This window comes from Crocuta crocuta, unplaced genomic scaffold (genome assembly GCF_008692635.1).
Source record: "Crocuta crocuta isolate KB4526 unplaced genomic scaffold, BGI_CrCroc_1.0 scaffold159, whole genome shotgun sequence".
NCBI classification, from domain to species: domain Eukaryota; kingdom Metazoa; phylum Chordata; class Mammalia; order Carnivora; family Hyaenidae; genus Crocuta; species Crocuta crocuta.
The window spans coordinates 1273824-1287884 of record NW_027533263.1 but is presented as its reverse complement, the minus strand read 5'-3'; the positions used below and the strand labels follow the sequence as shown (position 1 = coordinate 1287884).

Genomic DNA, 14061 nt, shown 5'->3' with positions numbered 1-14061 from the left:
TGGGCGGGGGGGGTGGGGGGGGGGGGAGGAGAGGGTGAGAGAGAGAAACCGTTTACAAAGCTGAAGGAGAACTAAGCATACGCCCATGCCGACTGGGTTTCTTTATATCTCAGCTGTCCTCTTCCCTATTTTCTTCCCCTTACTGTGTCCTCTTTCCTCAGTTGTACTTGGCCCAAGGCTCCAGCCTCACACTGATGAGCCTAACTGATAAGAAAACACAAGTCCTCATGCTAGGCAGGGATTATATAGAAAAAGTTCTTAAACAGCAAGGGGGGAAAAAGGCTCTCCCTTGCCTTCCCCCCCCGGTGAGCACCGGGTGACTGATGAGTTTTTAAACCGATAGAGAGAATCCAATAACCTTACCACCTAACAATATCAATAGCTTTTTTCCATGCGCTGAAATGGTGGACAAGACTTAGAGCGGACAGCCTCAGAGACTGCAGAGAAGGGAAAATGTACTTGTAGCCACTTGTACAGCAGATGGCCATGTTTTCTTAGCCCAGTGATATTGAGAGATCATAAAATAATATGGCAATGGCAAGAGAAGGACAACGAGCCTAGCAAATGTAGATGAGCCTACAGCCAATATCATTAGTAAACATTACTTTATTAGCCCAGAGAGATGGAGAAACTACCAGTTTTGAAGCCATAAAGGGCTAGCTCAAACCTTAGCACCATCATTGATAAGCTCTGTGATCTTAAGCAAGTTTACTGCTGAAGTCTCAGGCTCTTTTGTTTTGTTTCTAAACCCCTAAGAGGAACATACCAACATCTACATTAGAAGATTGTTGAAAAAAATGAGAATGTCTACAGACGAGCAAAGAAAATGCCAGTATTTGGAAAGTTTGGAGGAAATGAGGCCTTTCAAGTGTGTAAGTTGAAACAGTATTTTTAGGGGCAGCAGGCTGACTCAGTCAGTGGAGTGTGTGACTCTTGATCTCAGGATTTTAAGTTCAAACCCCACGTTGGGGGTACAGAATACTTAAAAGGAAATAAAATCTTTAATAAAAAAAAGAAAGAACTTTTTAAAGGACAGCTGGAAATATCCTTTAAACCAACATTCTGCTTCTGGAAGTTTATCTTAAAGAAATAATAGAGCAAGTATGCAAAAATATTGACTGAATAACTGTTTATAATAGCCTCAAATTGGGGCACCTGGGTGGCTTAGTCAGTTAAGTCTCCAACTTCAGCTTAGCTCATGACCTCATGGTTTATGAGTTCGAACCCTGCTTCAGGCTCTGTGTTGACAGCTCAGAGCCTGGAACCTGCTTTGGATTCTGTCTCCCTCTCTCTCTCCCCCTCCCCTGCACGCACACACACACACACACACACACACACACACTCTCTCTCTCTCTCTCCAAATTAATATGAATGCTTTTTCTTTTATTACCAAATAAAACATCCAGGTGAAAGCAGGTACCTAGTTCTCCTAAGAATCACCAGAGGTGTTAGGTACCTCACTTATCTCTCCTGTACAATTACAGTGAAGGATAAACCTGCTGTCATGGTGTGCTGTGGAAAGAACAGTTTTTCATGCCTCTCTAACTCTACCAGGTCTCCTATTTCCCTTTTAATTTTTTAACATTTTTAAAATTCATTTATTTCTGAGAGAGAGGGAGACAACATGAGAAGGGGAGGGTCAGAGAGAGAGAAGGAGACAGAGAGTCTAAAGCAGGCTCCAGGGTCTGAGCTAGCTGTCAGCACAGAGCCCGATGCAGGGCTCGAACCCACGAACCATGAGATCATGACCTAAGCCGAAGTCAGCCGCCCAACCAACTGAGCCACCCAGGCGCCCCTCCTATTTTCCTTTTAAACAGCTCTCAGAATGTGAATTCTCACCACCTCATCAGTGTTTTGAGAAACATGCTGTCACTTCAGGAATAAATTCACTTCTCAATAGCTTTTGCTGGAGAGCAGAATACTAGGTGAGGAATGACGGGCATGAGCTATGTCATCTGGCTAATCTGGGCGAAATGCTTCTCAGTTTCTAGGTGCAGGCAGACAGCATGTAGGCTGAGTCATAAGATTTTGGCAAGGGGCCTGCCACATAAAGAAGGCTTCCATAAGCTCTTGGCACTGCACCCAGGACAAACTCCAAGCCACTCAGAGAAGACTGAGCCCTCCTTATCTGCCTATCAATCTCTGCCCCCCAGAGTTCTGAAACACAACCGTCTACAATGCAGTGTGACACCAAGTCTCAACCTTCACTTCAAGGAGGACTCAAGACAAGCAAAAGAAATACATTTTTTTTAAATGATGCTATAGGATCAAGTGCTGATGTTTTAAGAGAGAAGAGAGAAATCATATGGGTTGAAACGCCTAGTATTTTGTTGTATTTTTTTCTTCTTTTTAGGAGTACAAGGATGTCATCTACACAGTATCTAGATTTATTAAATACATTTATTAAACATAAATAAATAAAACAAGACCCTAGTAACCTTCCTTCTTCCTGCTGCTAGATATTCAGTTTAACACGGTTTATTATCATGGCTAGATTAATGTTTAACATAGCCTGATTATAGTTCCATTTCAGGTATAAATAGCACATCTCTTAAAAACATCACCAAGATGATGAAGCTGATCGAGTAAGAGGTATTTAATTTCAAAAAAGCTAATTCATTAAATAATTAGAAATGCCAATGACTACATTTTAAGAACTTAACTGCTATTTATTTTGAGAGCTTAATCAGAATAGGTGGATGAAGGAAATGGGAAACCCCAAAAATGCAATGATTTGTACTTGAATTATCAAGCATTTATAAAGAATGAATGTAGGGGTGCCTGGGTGGCTAGGTCAGTTAAGTGTCCTACTACGGCTCAGGTCATGATCTCGCAGCTCGGCTCATGGGTTTCAACCGAGTCAGGCTCTGTGTGCTAACAGCTCATAGCCTGGAGCCTGCTTTGGATTCTATGTCTCCTCTCTCTCACTTTCTCCTGCTCATGCACTCGCTCTCCCACTCTCTTTCTCCCTCTCTCTGTCAAAAATGAATAAACATAAAAAAAAAAAAAGAATGAATGTAAAGAAAAATTGGGCTTACTCAGAGTATCAGGTTGTCCCACATTGAGTCTGTGTTCATTACTTTTCCCATTCTGGAGCTTCAAATATAAAGAATAAGGTCATACCCCCTGTTAGTTTTTTCAGAGGTACTTTATATCACACCTCTTTAAATATCTTAATAGAATTCTTACCCAGGAAAAAAATTAAAGCATCACATTCACAGTTAAATTATCTAAAGAAGAATAGCAAGAGTGGTTAACTCCACAAGTCCCATATTCTATAGCCAAAAAAACAAAGTAACTCTTCTTTTTAAAAAGTGAAAATACAATAAACATGTAAATATGCTAAATTAGCTTATTAGAATGTTTCAAAACAGCTCAATGAAGTCAGATGTTACAGTATTGTAGAGTTGCTATAATAGCTCCAAGTTAGAACAAGCTGTTGGAACATCAGATTGACATTCTACCTGATCCTTTAACACAGAGGCAATACAAGGTATGGTTAAGAATGAGAATTCTAGGGGTGCCTGGGTGGCTCAGTTGATTGAGCTCTGACTTCGGCTCAGGTCTGTGAGTTCAAGCCCCACATCGGTCTCTGTGCTAACAGCTCACACTCTGGTCACACTCCGTTCTCTCAAAAATAAATAAACATAAAAAAAAAAAAGAATGAGAGTTCTAAAGTGTTGGTAAGGATGTGGAGAAAAAGGAACCCTCATGCACTGCTGCTGGGAATGTAAATTTGTTCAGCCACCATGGAAAACAGTATGGAGGTTCCTCAAAAAATGAAAAATAGAAATACTATATAATCTGGCATTTCCACTACTGGGTATTTACCCAAAGAATACAAAAATATTAATTCAAAAAGATATGTACCCCTATGTTTATTGCAGCATTATTTACAAAAGCCAAGATATGGACGCAACCTAATCAAGGTATTGATAAAGCATATGGATAAAAAAAGATATGGTATATGTATAAAACGGAATATTACACAGCCACAAAAAAGGCTGAGATTGTGCCATCTGTAACAACATGGATAGACCTAGACAGTATCATGCTAAGTGGAAAAAGTCACACTGAGAAAGGCAAATACCACTCCTACGTTGAATCTTAAAAAAATATATATGGGGATGTCTGAGTGGCTCAGTCAATTGAGCATCCAACTCTTGATTTCAGTTCAGGTCATAATCCCAGCATCTTGGAATCAAGCCCCACATTGGGCTCTGCACTGAATGTGGAGCCTGCTTAAGAGTCCCTTCCTCTCTCTCCCTCTGCCCCTCTCCCCTGCTCACACTCTCTCTCTAAAATAAAAATAAATTTAAAAAAATTTAAAAATATGAATAAACTAACAAAAAGCAGAATCAGACCTATAAATAGAACAAACTGATGGTTGCCAGAAGAGAGAGGGGTGGGAGAATGGGCCAAATGGGTAAAGGCTTCCAGTCATGGAGTGAATAAGTCACAGGAATAAAAGGCACAGCCTAAGAAATATAATCAATGATATGAGCTTGTATGGTGACAGAACGGATCTACACTTGTGGTAAACCTAACAACATAACATAATGTATAAACCTGTCAAATCACTATGCTGTATACCTGAAACTAATGTAACATTTTGNTAGCCCAGACAAACCTGGCTATGAATCCTGATTCTGCCACTTACTAGCTATGTAAGCTTGAGCAAGTTATTTAACCTCTATGTCTGTTTCTTTATCTTCAAGATGAGGATAACAGTAGCCACCTTATACATTTTTGTGAAGGTTAAATAATAAACAAAGCATTTAGCACAGTGCTAACATATGGAAGAGCTTAATAAACGTCCAGTTACTGTGTTTCTATAATGCCTAGCTACACAGAAGCCACATATGGCTTGGTTCTTAAAAAGTCAGATAAAAAAAAAAATCAACTCCAATTCTGAGGGCTAGAATGACATTAATCAGAAAATGAAAGATTGAACCGACCCTTTCTCTTCTCAGATGACAGGTCCTTTGTAAGGTACATAGACCACATACTCCCAACCACCTGAGAGGTTCAGCTTTCAAATGACAGTTCTCCTCTGAAGCTATCCTAGCCAAAAGAGAGAAGTATACTATTCATTAAGCTGTGTCTGTAGCTAAGTCTGTCTAAATTAAAGAAAAACATGTAAGTTGCTTTTATCACTAATATAAGAGACTTAGCCAGAGGCTATAATACTACATAGAATTTGGAACCTCACATGGATGTGCATTCACATTTACATAGCTGTTAAAGAGATACAACATCAAAACAAAGCTGGGTTTAAAAAGCATCATATTGCAGAGTGACACAACTTTTTTATTCTATAACATGTTGGTATCATGTGTCATTTAATGTCACTATAATTTTTAAAGTACTTTGCACTCTTGTATGAGTTAACATCCAGGTATTCACCTCCTAATTTTATGAGAAATATGCCAGATCTGTAAGCCACAGCGTCTGCTTACTAACTGAATGAATGATCAGGGTCACAGATAAATACAGAAAATTAAGTGACAAAATTAAGCGATATTTACATAGACAGTAAACACAATTACTTTCATCAAAAAAATAGAAAGACAATAGTAAAAATATGGCAAGCTTTTAACTAAGAGTGACAGTATAATTTATATTAGATACACAATAGCAGAGAATGCTCAGAAAATCTAGATCTGAATCCTAAATCACTTTGGTTTCATGATTTGGTATCATAGAGATTCAGAAAGACAAAAGAAAGTGTATTTGATTCTTGAAAAACATGACAGATATATCTAAGCTATGTCATGACTGGTATCAAATATTTACTAAATATGCCATGGCATAGAGGAAGGAGCCTGGGCTGGGCCTAGTTCTGGTGGTAGGTAGAGGTGGGCAATCACTTAATGCACTTTAGGCCTAAATTTCCTTATTTGTTCAATGAAGGGGTTGAACAGTATAATCCTTAATACCCATTTTAGCTCTTAAAGTCTATTGCTCAGGGGTATCTTTCACAGCTCACATTCTTCATGAAACTGTATTACAGGGGTAGTTAATGTTTTCCTCAGATACTTTTATGAAAGTGTTTATAATTTAACTATAAAATTGCACTGTGGCCTGAGGCCTGACTACAAATTCCACATACCTTTATATGGGGATGAGAATATTATACTAGGATTAACTCTTCAAGATAAAAAATTAACCAAGAAGAATTCTGATAATACCTTGCACCATTTACTAACACAAAACCGGAAGTGACTATGTGATATTTAGGGTCACAACTCAATTACTCAATGATCTCACTAAATAACAAAAACACTTCTGCTGTGTTGAAATCATAAAATAAGTCCAATAACGAGCAAATGCACAGAGAGGTAAATACAAGTATACTTATTTTGAATCATTGTATTAAAAAAAGACTAGAAACAATCTAAATACACACAAGAAAGAGCTATACACACTTTGATATACCCAGAAAGCAGAACCATATGCATCCATTAAAAGCAATGACAAAATAGGGGTTGTCCCATATGATTCATATGGAACAATTCCCAAGAATTCTCAGCTCAGGACAATGGGCATAGTGTTCTACCATTTGCACAGGAAGTAAAAAGGAAAAATGAAATCTGGTATGTGTACAGACTGCCTCTGAATGTTTATAGAAGAAAATGGTTAACAACAGCTGCCTCTGGGGAAAGAAACTGGGGTAAGACAAAATATACTTTAAAAAATTCTTTTAGTATATTTTGGAATTTTTGTCCATGAGGATGCCCTATCTATTTATATTTATATTTAAAAAGCTAACTTTTCTAGGGGCACCTGGGTGGCTCAGTCAGTGAAGTGTCCAACTTGATTTTAGCTCAGGTCATGATCTCACAGTTCGTGAGATCATGTCCCACATTCAGCTCTGCAGTGGCAGCATGGAGCCTGCTTGAGATTTTCTGTCTCCCTCTCTCTCTCTGCCCCTCCTTCATGTACATGCACTCTTTCTCTCAAAAAAAAAAGTGAAATTTTCTAAAGAACAAATAAGCTATGAAAAAAATGTTCAGTTGGATATGTAGATACACAAATATACACAAAAAAGACTAGAAGGAAATTTGCCAACATATCTTTAGATAGTAGGATAGCAGTGATTTATTGTTCTCCTTTTATATCTCTATATTTTCTAAATTATCTCAGTGAACACATGCCAACTTTGTAATCATAAGAAGTTATACATATTTTAAAAACAAATACACATTACTACCACATTTTTTCCAGATATTAAATGAAGTCCATGCTGCGAAAATATGTGTATTTTTATCAAAGTTCTGAAACTGTTTCATGCTGAAATTCCATACATTTGCTCCAAACTCACCCTTAAGTTATATGAAGGATCCTTAAGACTCAAATTTGGGAGAGATGCCTGGAGTGCATTTATATAACTTGTTTCAGCTCCTTGAGCTATAATCAGGAGACAGGTATTGAGTTAAGATTTATAAGTTATTATCAAATGAATATTCAACAATGGCTCAGTTCAGGGTCAAGCTTCATCTTTCAAAATATCCTAAACTTTCTAACCACCTTACTAAATTCAAAATATCTCCCACTATCATTAAGAATGGACTAAAAATGGTACATCCATCCTTGATTTTTTTTATTGGTCATGGGGTAGGGGGTATCTGTAGATCATTGGGTCTCAGCTATGCCCTTTAGGCTGTGACTCTATGGTGGCAGTGTACTACTAACAGAGCAACAGAGCCCATGCTGAGCCTGAGTCTAAAAGACAATGGGGGCGGGAGGGTGGCATGAAAAAGAAGGCCAATGTGAGTCTGGTCACCTTTATGGAGGTAGCAAAGGTGCCCTTTTCCATGGGGTTTTGTGAAACTCAGGACACATGGAGGGCAGCTATGGGGTCCCAGTGACAGGATGAGACCCAGAATTATATGGTGATCAGGCCAAACATTGGGGCAGTGCAGCAAGGTCTAGCATATCCTCAAAAGCCCTGAGTGTCCCCCATGCTGTCAGCCTGTGCAGAAAATGGGTGTGTAGACTATTTCATGAAGGCTGAGATGTTAAGAACTTCTACCAGCACTTTGCAGATGACTGAGACTCTGTGGTCATGGGTGTGGGGTGATAAAGTCAGCAGATCTGAGACATGAAAGATAGAAGGTGATGTGATCTCTAGCCACAGGCTAGTGGGGGTTGTGGACACTCAGGTTCTGTTCCCTTTACCCATCCAACAAATGAGTCTTTATCAATCAAACCTAGTATGCCCAGAGTACTTTCTTTAGGCCACTGAGAGGCCAAAATTCTACTTACCAGACTGCTTGTATTTCTGGACTTTTGTCTTCAGGTCTATTCTGTGGATGTTCTTTAAGCATTTTTCTAATAAATCCAATTGATCTGGAGCAATCAGATTTAGTTTCTCCAATTCAATCACAAGATCCAGAAAACTCTAAGAGAGCCACCAAGAAGAAACAAATGTCAGTAAGGTAGACTGTTAAGCCCCAAATGCAAACCTCAGGTAGTGTTTGTAACAGCGAGCAAATGTGAAAAGATTTCATGATCTTCAGTGATCCCAAACCAGACCTCTCTGTTTCCTAGTCCCTCCAGGGCCAGAAGCAAATTTCACTCACTTACCACCCCCTCTTTTACTGAGAAAGAGGGGGTGGTAAGTCTTTTGGTGGACAACCTGTACCTAAGCTGGGGACACATGAGTCATTTTATGTCATCAAGAAGTACTGTGAGATGGGGCACCTGGCTGGCTCAGTCAGTAGAGCACACAACTCTTGATCACAGGGTCATGAGATCAAGCACCACATTGGGTATGGAGCCTACTTAACAACAAAAAAGTACTGTGAGAGAGAAGGCCTAAAAATAAAATCCGCCTGAGAACATTCTGTTCTGGTATTAGACTGAAAAACCCTAAGGGATTTCCTAAAAAGGGAAGAGAGAAGATCGCTGGGAGAAAGCTTCTACTAGAAAAACCCCATGAGGCAGTTTTGAAGTTCCTAAAATATCTAACATTTTTTTAATGTTTATTTATTTTTTAGAGAGAGAGAGACTGAGCACTAGTGAGGGAGGAGCGGAAAGAGAGGGAGACACAGAATCTGAAGCAAGCTCCAGGCTCTGGGCTGTCAGCACAGTGTCCAATGCAGGGCTCCAATCCACAACCATGAGATATGACCTGAGCCAAAGTTGGATGCTTAATCGACTATGCCACCCAGATACCCCAGAAGTTTCTAAAATATTTTAATCAATGCTGGGCATTCCAACTCATTCTGACTCCAGGAGGATGAGGAAGCAAAATTAAAAAGTTAGGGCATATTGCTATTTACTTGCCTTAGACCATAAAGATTAGGAAAAAACTCTATTTCAGAAATGGGCATTGCTTTGGGTTTTATTTCCCCTCTGTTTAACATTTAGTTATTGAGGTGCTATATTTATTTTTTTAATAATCATCATCATGAAATTTATATAAGTGATTGGCAGATAAGTTGACTCAAGAACACAAAAAGAAGTTCTATTTTTTCATTTTCCTTCCCATTTGATGCATTTGATCGTAGGGGCATAATGTCACCCTATATTTGTAGATTTCAGGAACAAAACTACAATTATCATGAAACATGAGGAAATTCTCAAGCAATGATTTACCAGAGTCCTCAAAGGCAGATCCTTTAAGAACATATTTTCATATTCTAGAGACCTAAGGTTTTCCTGGCCTGTCCTTAGGCCAGCAGTACCACATAGGGACAGACAATTTAAAAGTTTTCCACCAATTACAACATCCCTGAGATCTTGATTCCTACCTAGTTTCCAATCCCAAATCTCTACTTTTGCCATTCCCTGGATACACAAGTCATAAGTACCTTCTCCTTCCTTACCTCAGCATTCAGCCTGACCTCACACTGACCTCAAGCTAGTTGAGGGGAAATAGATGCCCATGGGAGAGCAAGATGAGAGTGAATTTGAAGTAAAAAGATATACTTTTCTCACTTCCTACCTTCATCCCAGCTTGAGTCTTCCTATTCTAGTGCCCACTTCCCTCTCTCCACACACTATAGAGCACCCCTCTCCTTCTGATAGGCCCTTGGGAACATGAACCAAGAAAAAGAATACTCACCCTATCCTTGGCTCCCTTGCTTCGGCCCATATAATCCCTCATGAGAAAAAGTAATGAGGACACATCAGATTTTTCCAAATCCTCACCAATCTTTGTCATCAGCACCCTGCAAACCACACAACCTTTTTAGTAAATTCAGACACCAATCCTAGTGAAAACACCAAAACCTATGCTTCTACTATGCCAATAATTGTTTTAAAGACTAATTCAGGACCCCATTTGAATATGTGCCTCCATAAAACAGAAAGCCTAGACCACAACAGGAAGAGATCTTAAGGGAACTCAAAAAGGAAATTAATCCTTTCCCCTACTTTCAATAGGAGACAGTACCTCTCTTTCGAACTAACTGCTCTACAAACAACTCAGAGAATAAAAACTTCCCTAAAGAATCCCCTAGCTCCCCCAGATGTTATGATGAAATAAGCAAAGAACATATATGAATAAGATGAAAGAAATAGAATTTGAAGTGGTCTTGTCTTCTCCATCTTACAAGCCCCAGGTGATGAGGATGCTGCAGATCCAGGGACTGCGCTCTGAGTCACAAACTTCTAAAGCAAGGTTATACCTGGGATATCCTGGCCTACTCCTAAACTCAAAGGGTAAAAGGCATCTAGATCCTGGGGATTATGACCATAGATGTTTTTGTCTACAAAGCCTTGCCTGACTCAGTCACCATTGCTCCATTTGGAGCCACCATCACACTTTATCTGGGCTCTCAGGACACCCTGTGGTTGGCATTATTGCCTCGACAATTTCATCACTTCTTTAGAGGGCTGTTTTCCCAATTAGGCTCTCAAATTCTTGAGGACATAAAATACTTTGTTCATTTTGCTCTAATGCTTAATACACACCTATTGACATATATTGACACCCCTGCCCAAAAGAGCCCACTGGGCATATACTGACCCCCCCCCCCAAAAGAGCTCATTGACCAGATGAATCAGTGACTCTAGTATTCCCTCCCATTACCCACCCGTTCTACCCAGAGGACCTAGGGAACTGCCTACACTCACATTAGCAAGGAGACAGGAAATGGAGAGTGCCCTAACTTATTCACTGAAACCCAGCACCTCTGAAAAAATTTTAAGAACATATTGACATTTTATGATGGTTGAAGAGGTAGAGATGATCAAGAACAACAGTAACAATAAACTCTTTCACTTTTTTGTTTGTGTGTTTGTTTTTAAGTAGGACATGGAACCCATCATGGGCTTATGTCCTTGAACTTATGACCCTGAGATCAAGGCCTGATCTAAGACTAAGAGTTGGATGCTTAACCAACTGAGCCACTCAGGTGCCCCAATAACAATAAACTCTTGCATTTGTAGAGGGATTCACATACTAAATTATGTGAAAGTACTTCACATACTAAATTATCACAATTGATCTTCACTAACAAACTTGTGAAATCAGGTATTATTATTTTTAGCTTCACAAGTAGGAAAACAAAGTCCCTACTTTGTTTAGTAGCTGGTGTTAGTGGCTGGCCTAGCCTATATGGCCTGTAACTGATATTTCTGAGACTTGAAACAGGCCTCCAGACCTCAGACCTCTGATACTTTGAAAGGGCCATGCTGCTTTCAACTCTCTTTAATACTGTTCTCAACAATACACATCTTCTCCAAATACACACCATTGATATAACTAAAGGTTGGTGGTCTGAAGAAAAAGGAATCATTAATTTAAGGTCACAAGTTATCTTTCTTTCTCCAGAAATGCAGCTTTTCTTATGGCTTTTGTGCTCCTCTCAGCCTCCAAGAGAGTAGTTTGTTAACAGGAGGAAGGAAAATCTCAAATGGTTTCAACTAAAGGCGACTCCAGTGACCCTCCCTCTCTGAACTGGAGGGGGTCTATGGCTGTTTAATTGATGAGATGTTCATTCAGCACCTCTGCCCTACCAAGCCTCTGGGGGCAAGGACCCCAAAGAAACTCACAGAAAGGAAGTCTACCTCACTAAGCTCCTCAGCAGGGGAAAGACCAATGGGGACTCAGGAGGGATCACAGAGCTCTACAAAGGTCAGGAAAATCAATGTCAGACTTGTTATTTCCTTTCTCAGTACCAGAATTTGCCAGTCTGACATCACAGACCACTACAGATCCCACAGAGGATGGCAAGAATTACTAGTTCTTAGTTGTTCTATCCATCAGGCAAACACATACTACCCAGCCCTTCCCCTTTCTTTATGATCTTCTACCTAGTTACTTTAAGTGAACATGTTCTAAGAATTCAAAGACTTAAAAGGAATGAAGTAACATTATAAGGCAATTGAATCTGTGGGCAGCAAAAGTAATGTGTTTGTTTTTTTTACCGTCTTCATGTCTATTGTCCATAAGTCCAGACCACCTCACTCCCTCCCTCCAGGTTCAGCCTTGGGAAAGGATGATGAATTACCTATAGTCTGAAACAAGCTGAGGGTGCCTGAGCAAGTGCGCCTCCACTGCCCTTTTGTCCATCTTCAAGATCCGCTTGAGCAAGTCAAACCGCCTCACTCTGTAGAGTAGTTCAGCCAAGCCCATGGCAGACAGCTTTCCTCTGTCATTTAAAATGTCCAGAAGGTCCCTGACGTTGAGGGGAACAATATCTGCAGCAATGTCCCGACACAAAAAAAGAATCATTTCCTTCTCGTCTTCATCAAGTGCCTCTTCAACCTGGTAGATGACTTCAGCAGACATCTTGTGCAGTGTCATTCTAAGGAAATGCAATAATAAAACTCCACTCTAGTCAACAAAAGGCCATGAGGCTACTGACTTCATTTCTGATAGTTTTCTTCATTTCTTTCAAAATCCCCTTTCCAATGGAGGAGTTCTGTGGTTAAAAGGGAATTTTTTTTAAATTCTCTTATCAAAGCAACTTATGCCTAACATTCACGGTATAGGTTCTTCCTTTCTTGGTCTCTCTAACCTAGCAGATTAAACTTATATTGTTAAGCCTATAGAAAGCTATCCTCCGTAGGCAGAGCAACTGATTGAAAAACCAAGACAGTCAGAGAAGATAACCTACATTTTAAAGGTAATGAAACCAGAAACAAATTATCTCCCCAAAATCCCACGGGCTTTATCAGAATTTATAAGAATGTAAAATACGGTAAGAAGAAAATCATAAATGACGAAATAGCATATGAATAACCTTGGTGGGAGGAAGAAGAAAAAGCCCAATGACGAAGCAGCTAACTGGACTAGAAAAACTGGTGTCACAGGGTTAACTCCCACTTTCAGTGACCCCAACCAGGTAGATTTAAACAAACACAGGTCTTGACAAGAGACTTCCTGCAGGGTGTCAGAACTACTCCCAGCATTTTTCCCAGTTGTCTCCTACTATAAAATCCCTCATTTATACCTATAAGCAGAAAACTTCCCTGGTATCCTCCCAAAGTCTCAGGTCATTTTCACAACTTCATCATGAATGCTCGTAGGACCTACCACTTTATCTGAACAAAGGCCTCGTCAAGTTTTAATTACTGCTCCAGACCTTGAGCCCATGGAAGTGCCAGAGGCCCTTACTCTCAACACATTGGTTCAGGTCAGCAATTATCACGAGTTCCTAATGGTATCAGTGGAAGGAAGGAAGTAGAACAGAAAATCTGGGGAAAGAACTTGGTCCCTGGGCTGGACTTGGGTGGGAGCAATGGGAGGTCATGCCATGGATGACCTCTTAATTTTTTTCCATTGAAACTCAATCTATTCCCTTTCAAAATTTAAGGTGCAAATGGCAGTCACTGTCTATTCTATTCTAAAGTGTCATAGCTATATTTTATGTTAAATAAACTCTTGCATTCTGAAAGAGTATCTTGTCTGTTTCTATCAGAGAACATTTAAAAATATTGGAAACACAACTCCACTGTAAGTTGCTAACTATTACTATATATTTGTGTACAAGTATATTTATACTTTTTTCTTTTTCTTTTTTCTTTTCGAGAGAGACAGTGCAAGTGGGGGAGAAGGGCAGAGGGAGAGAATGGTGGGGGGGGGGGGGGGAGGGGGGGAGAGAG

General features: G+C 39.7%; 1 protein-coding gene across 1 annotated transcript in view; it reads right to left on the bottom strand.

Moving 5' to 3' along the window:
* The window catches only part of CFLAR (CASP8 and FADD like apoptosis regulator), a 42949-nt gene that overhangs the window by 15318 nt on the left and 13570 nt on the right, over positions 1-14061 (bottom strand). The window contains exons 2-7 of the mRNA XM_077747611.1: positions 12465-12878; positions 10073-10178; positions 8269-8404; positions 7325-7410; positions 3039-3096; positions 1335-1351 (exon numbers count right to left, since the gene is read on the bottom strand). Coding sequence (XP_077603737.1) covers positions 1335-1351; positions 3039-3096; positions 7325-7410; positions 8269-8404; positions 10073-10178; positions 12465-12760 — 699 coding nt within the window. The 5' untranslated portion in view covers positions 12761-12878. The remainder of the gene's footprint in view (positions 1-1334; positions 1352-3038; positions 3097-7324; positions 7411-8268; positions 8405-10072; positions 10179-12464; positions 12879-14061) is intronic.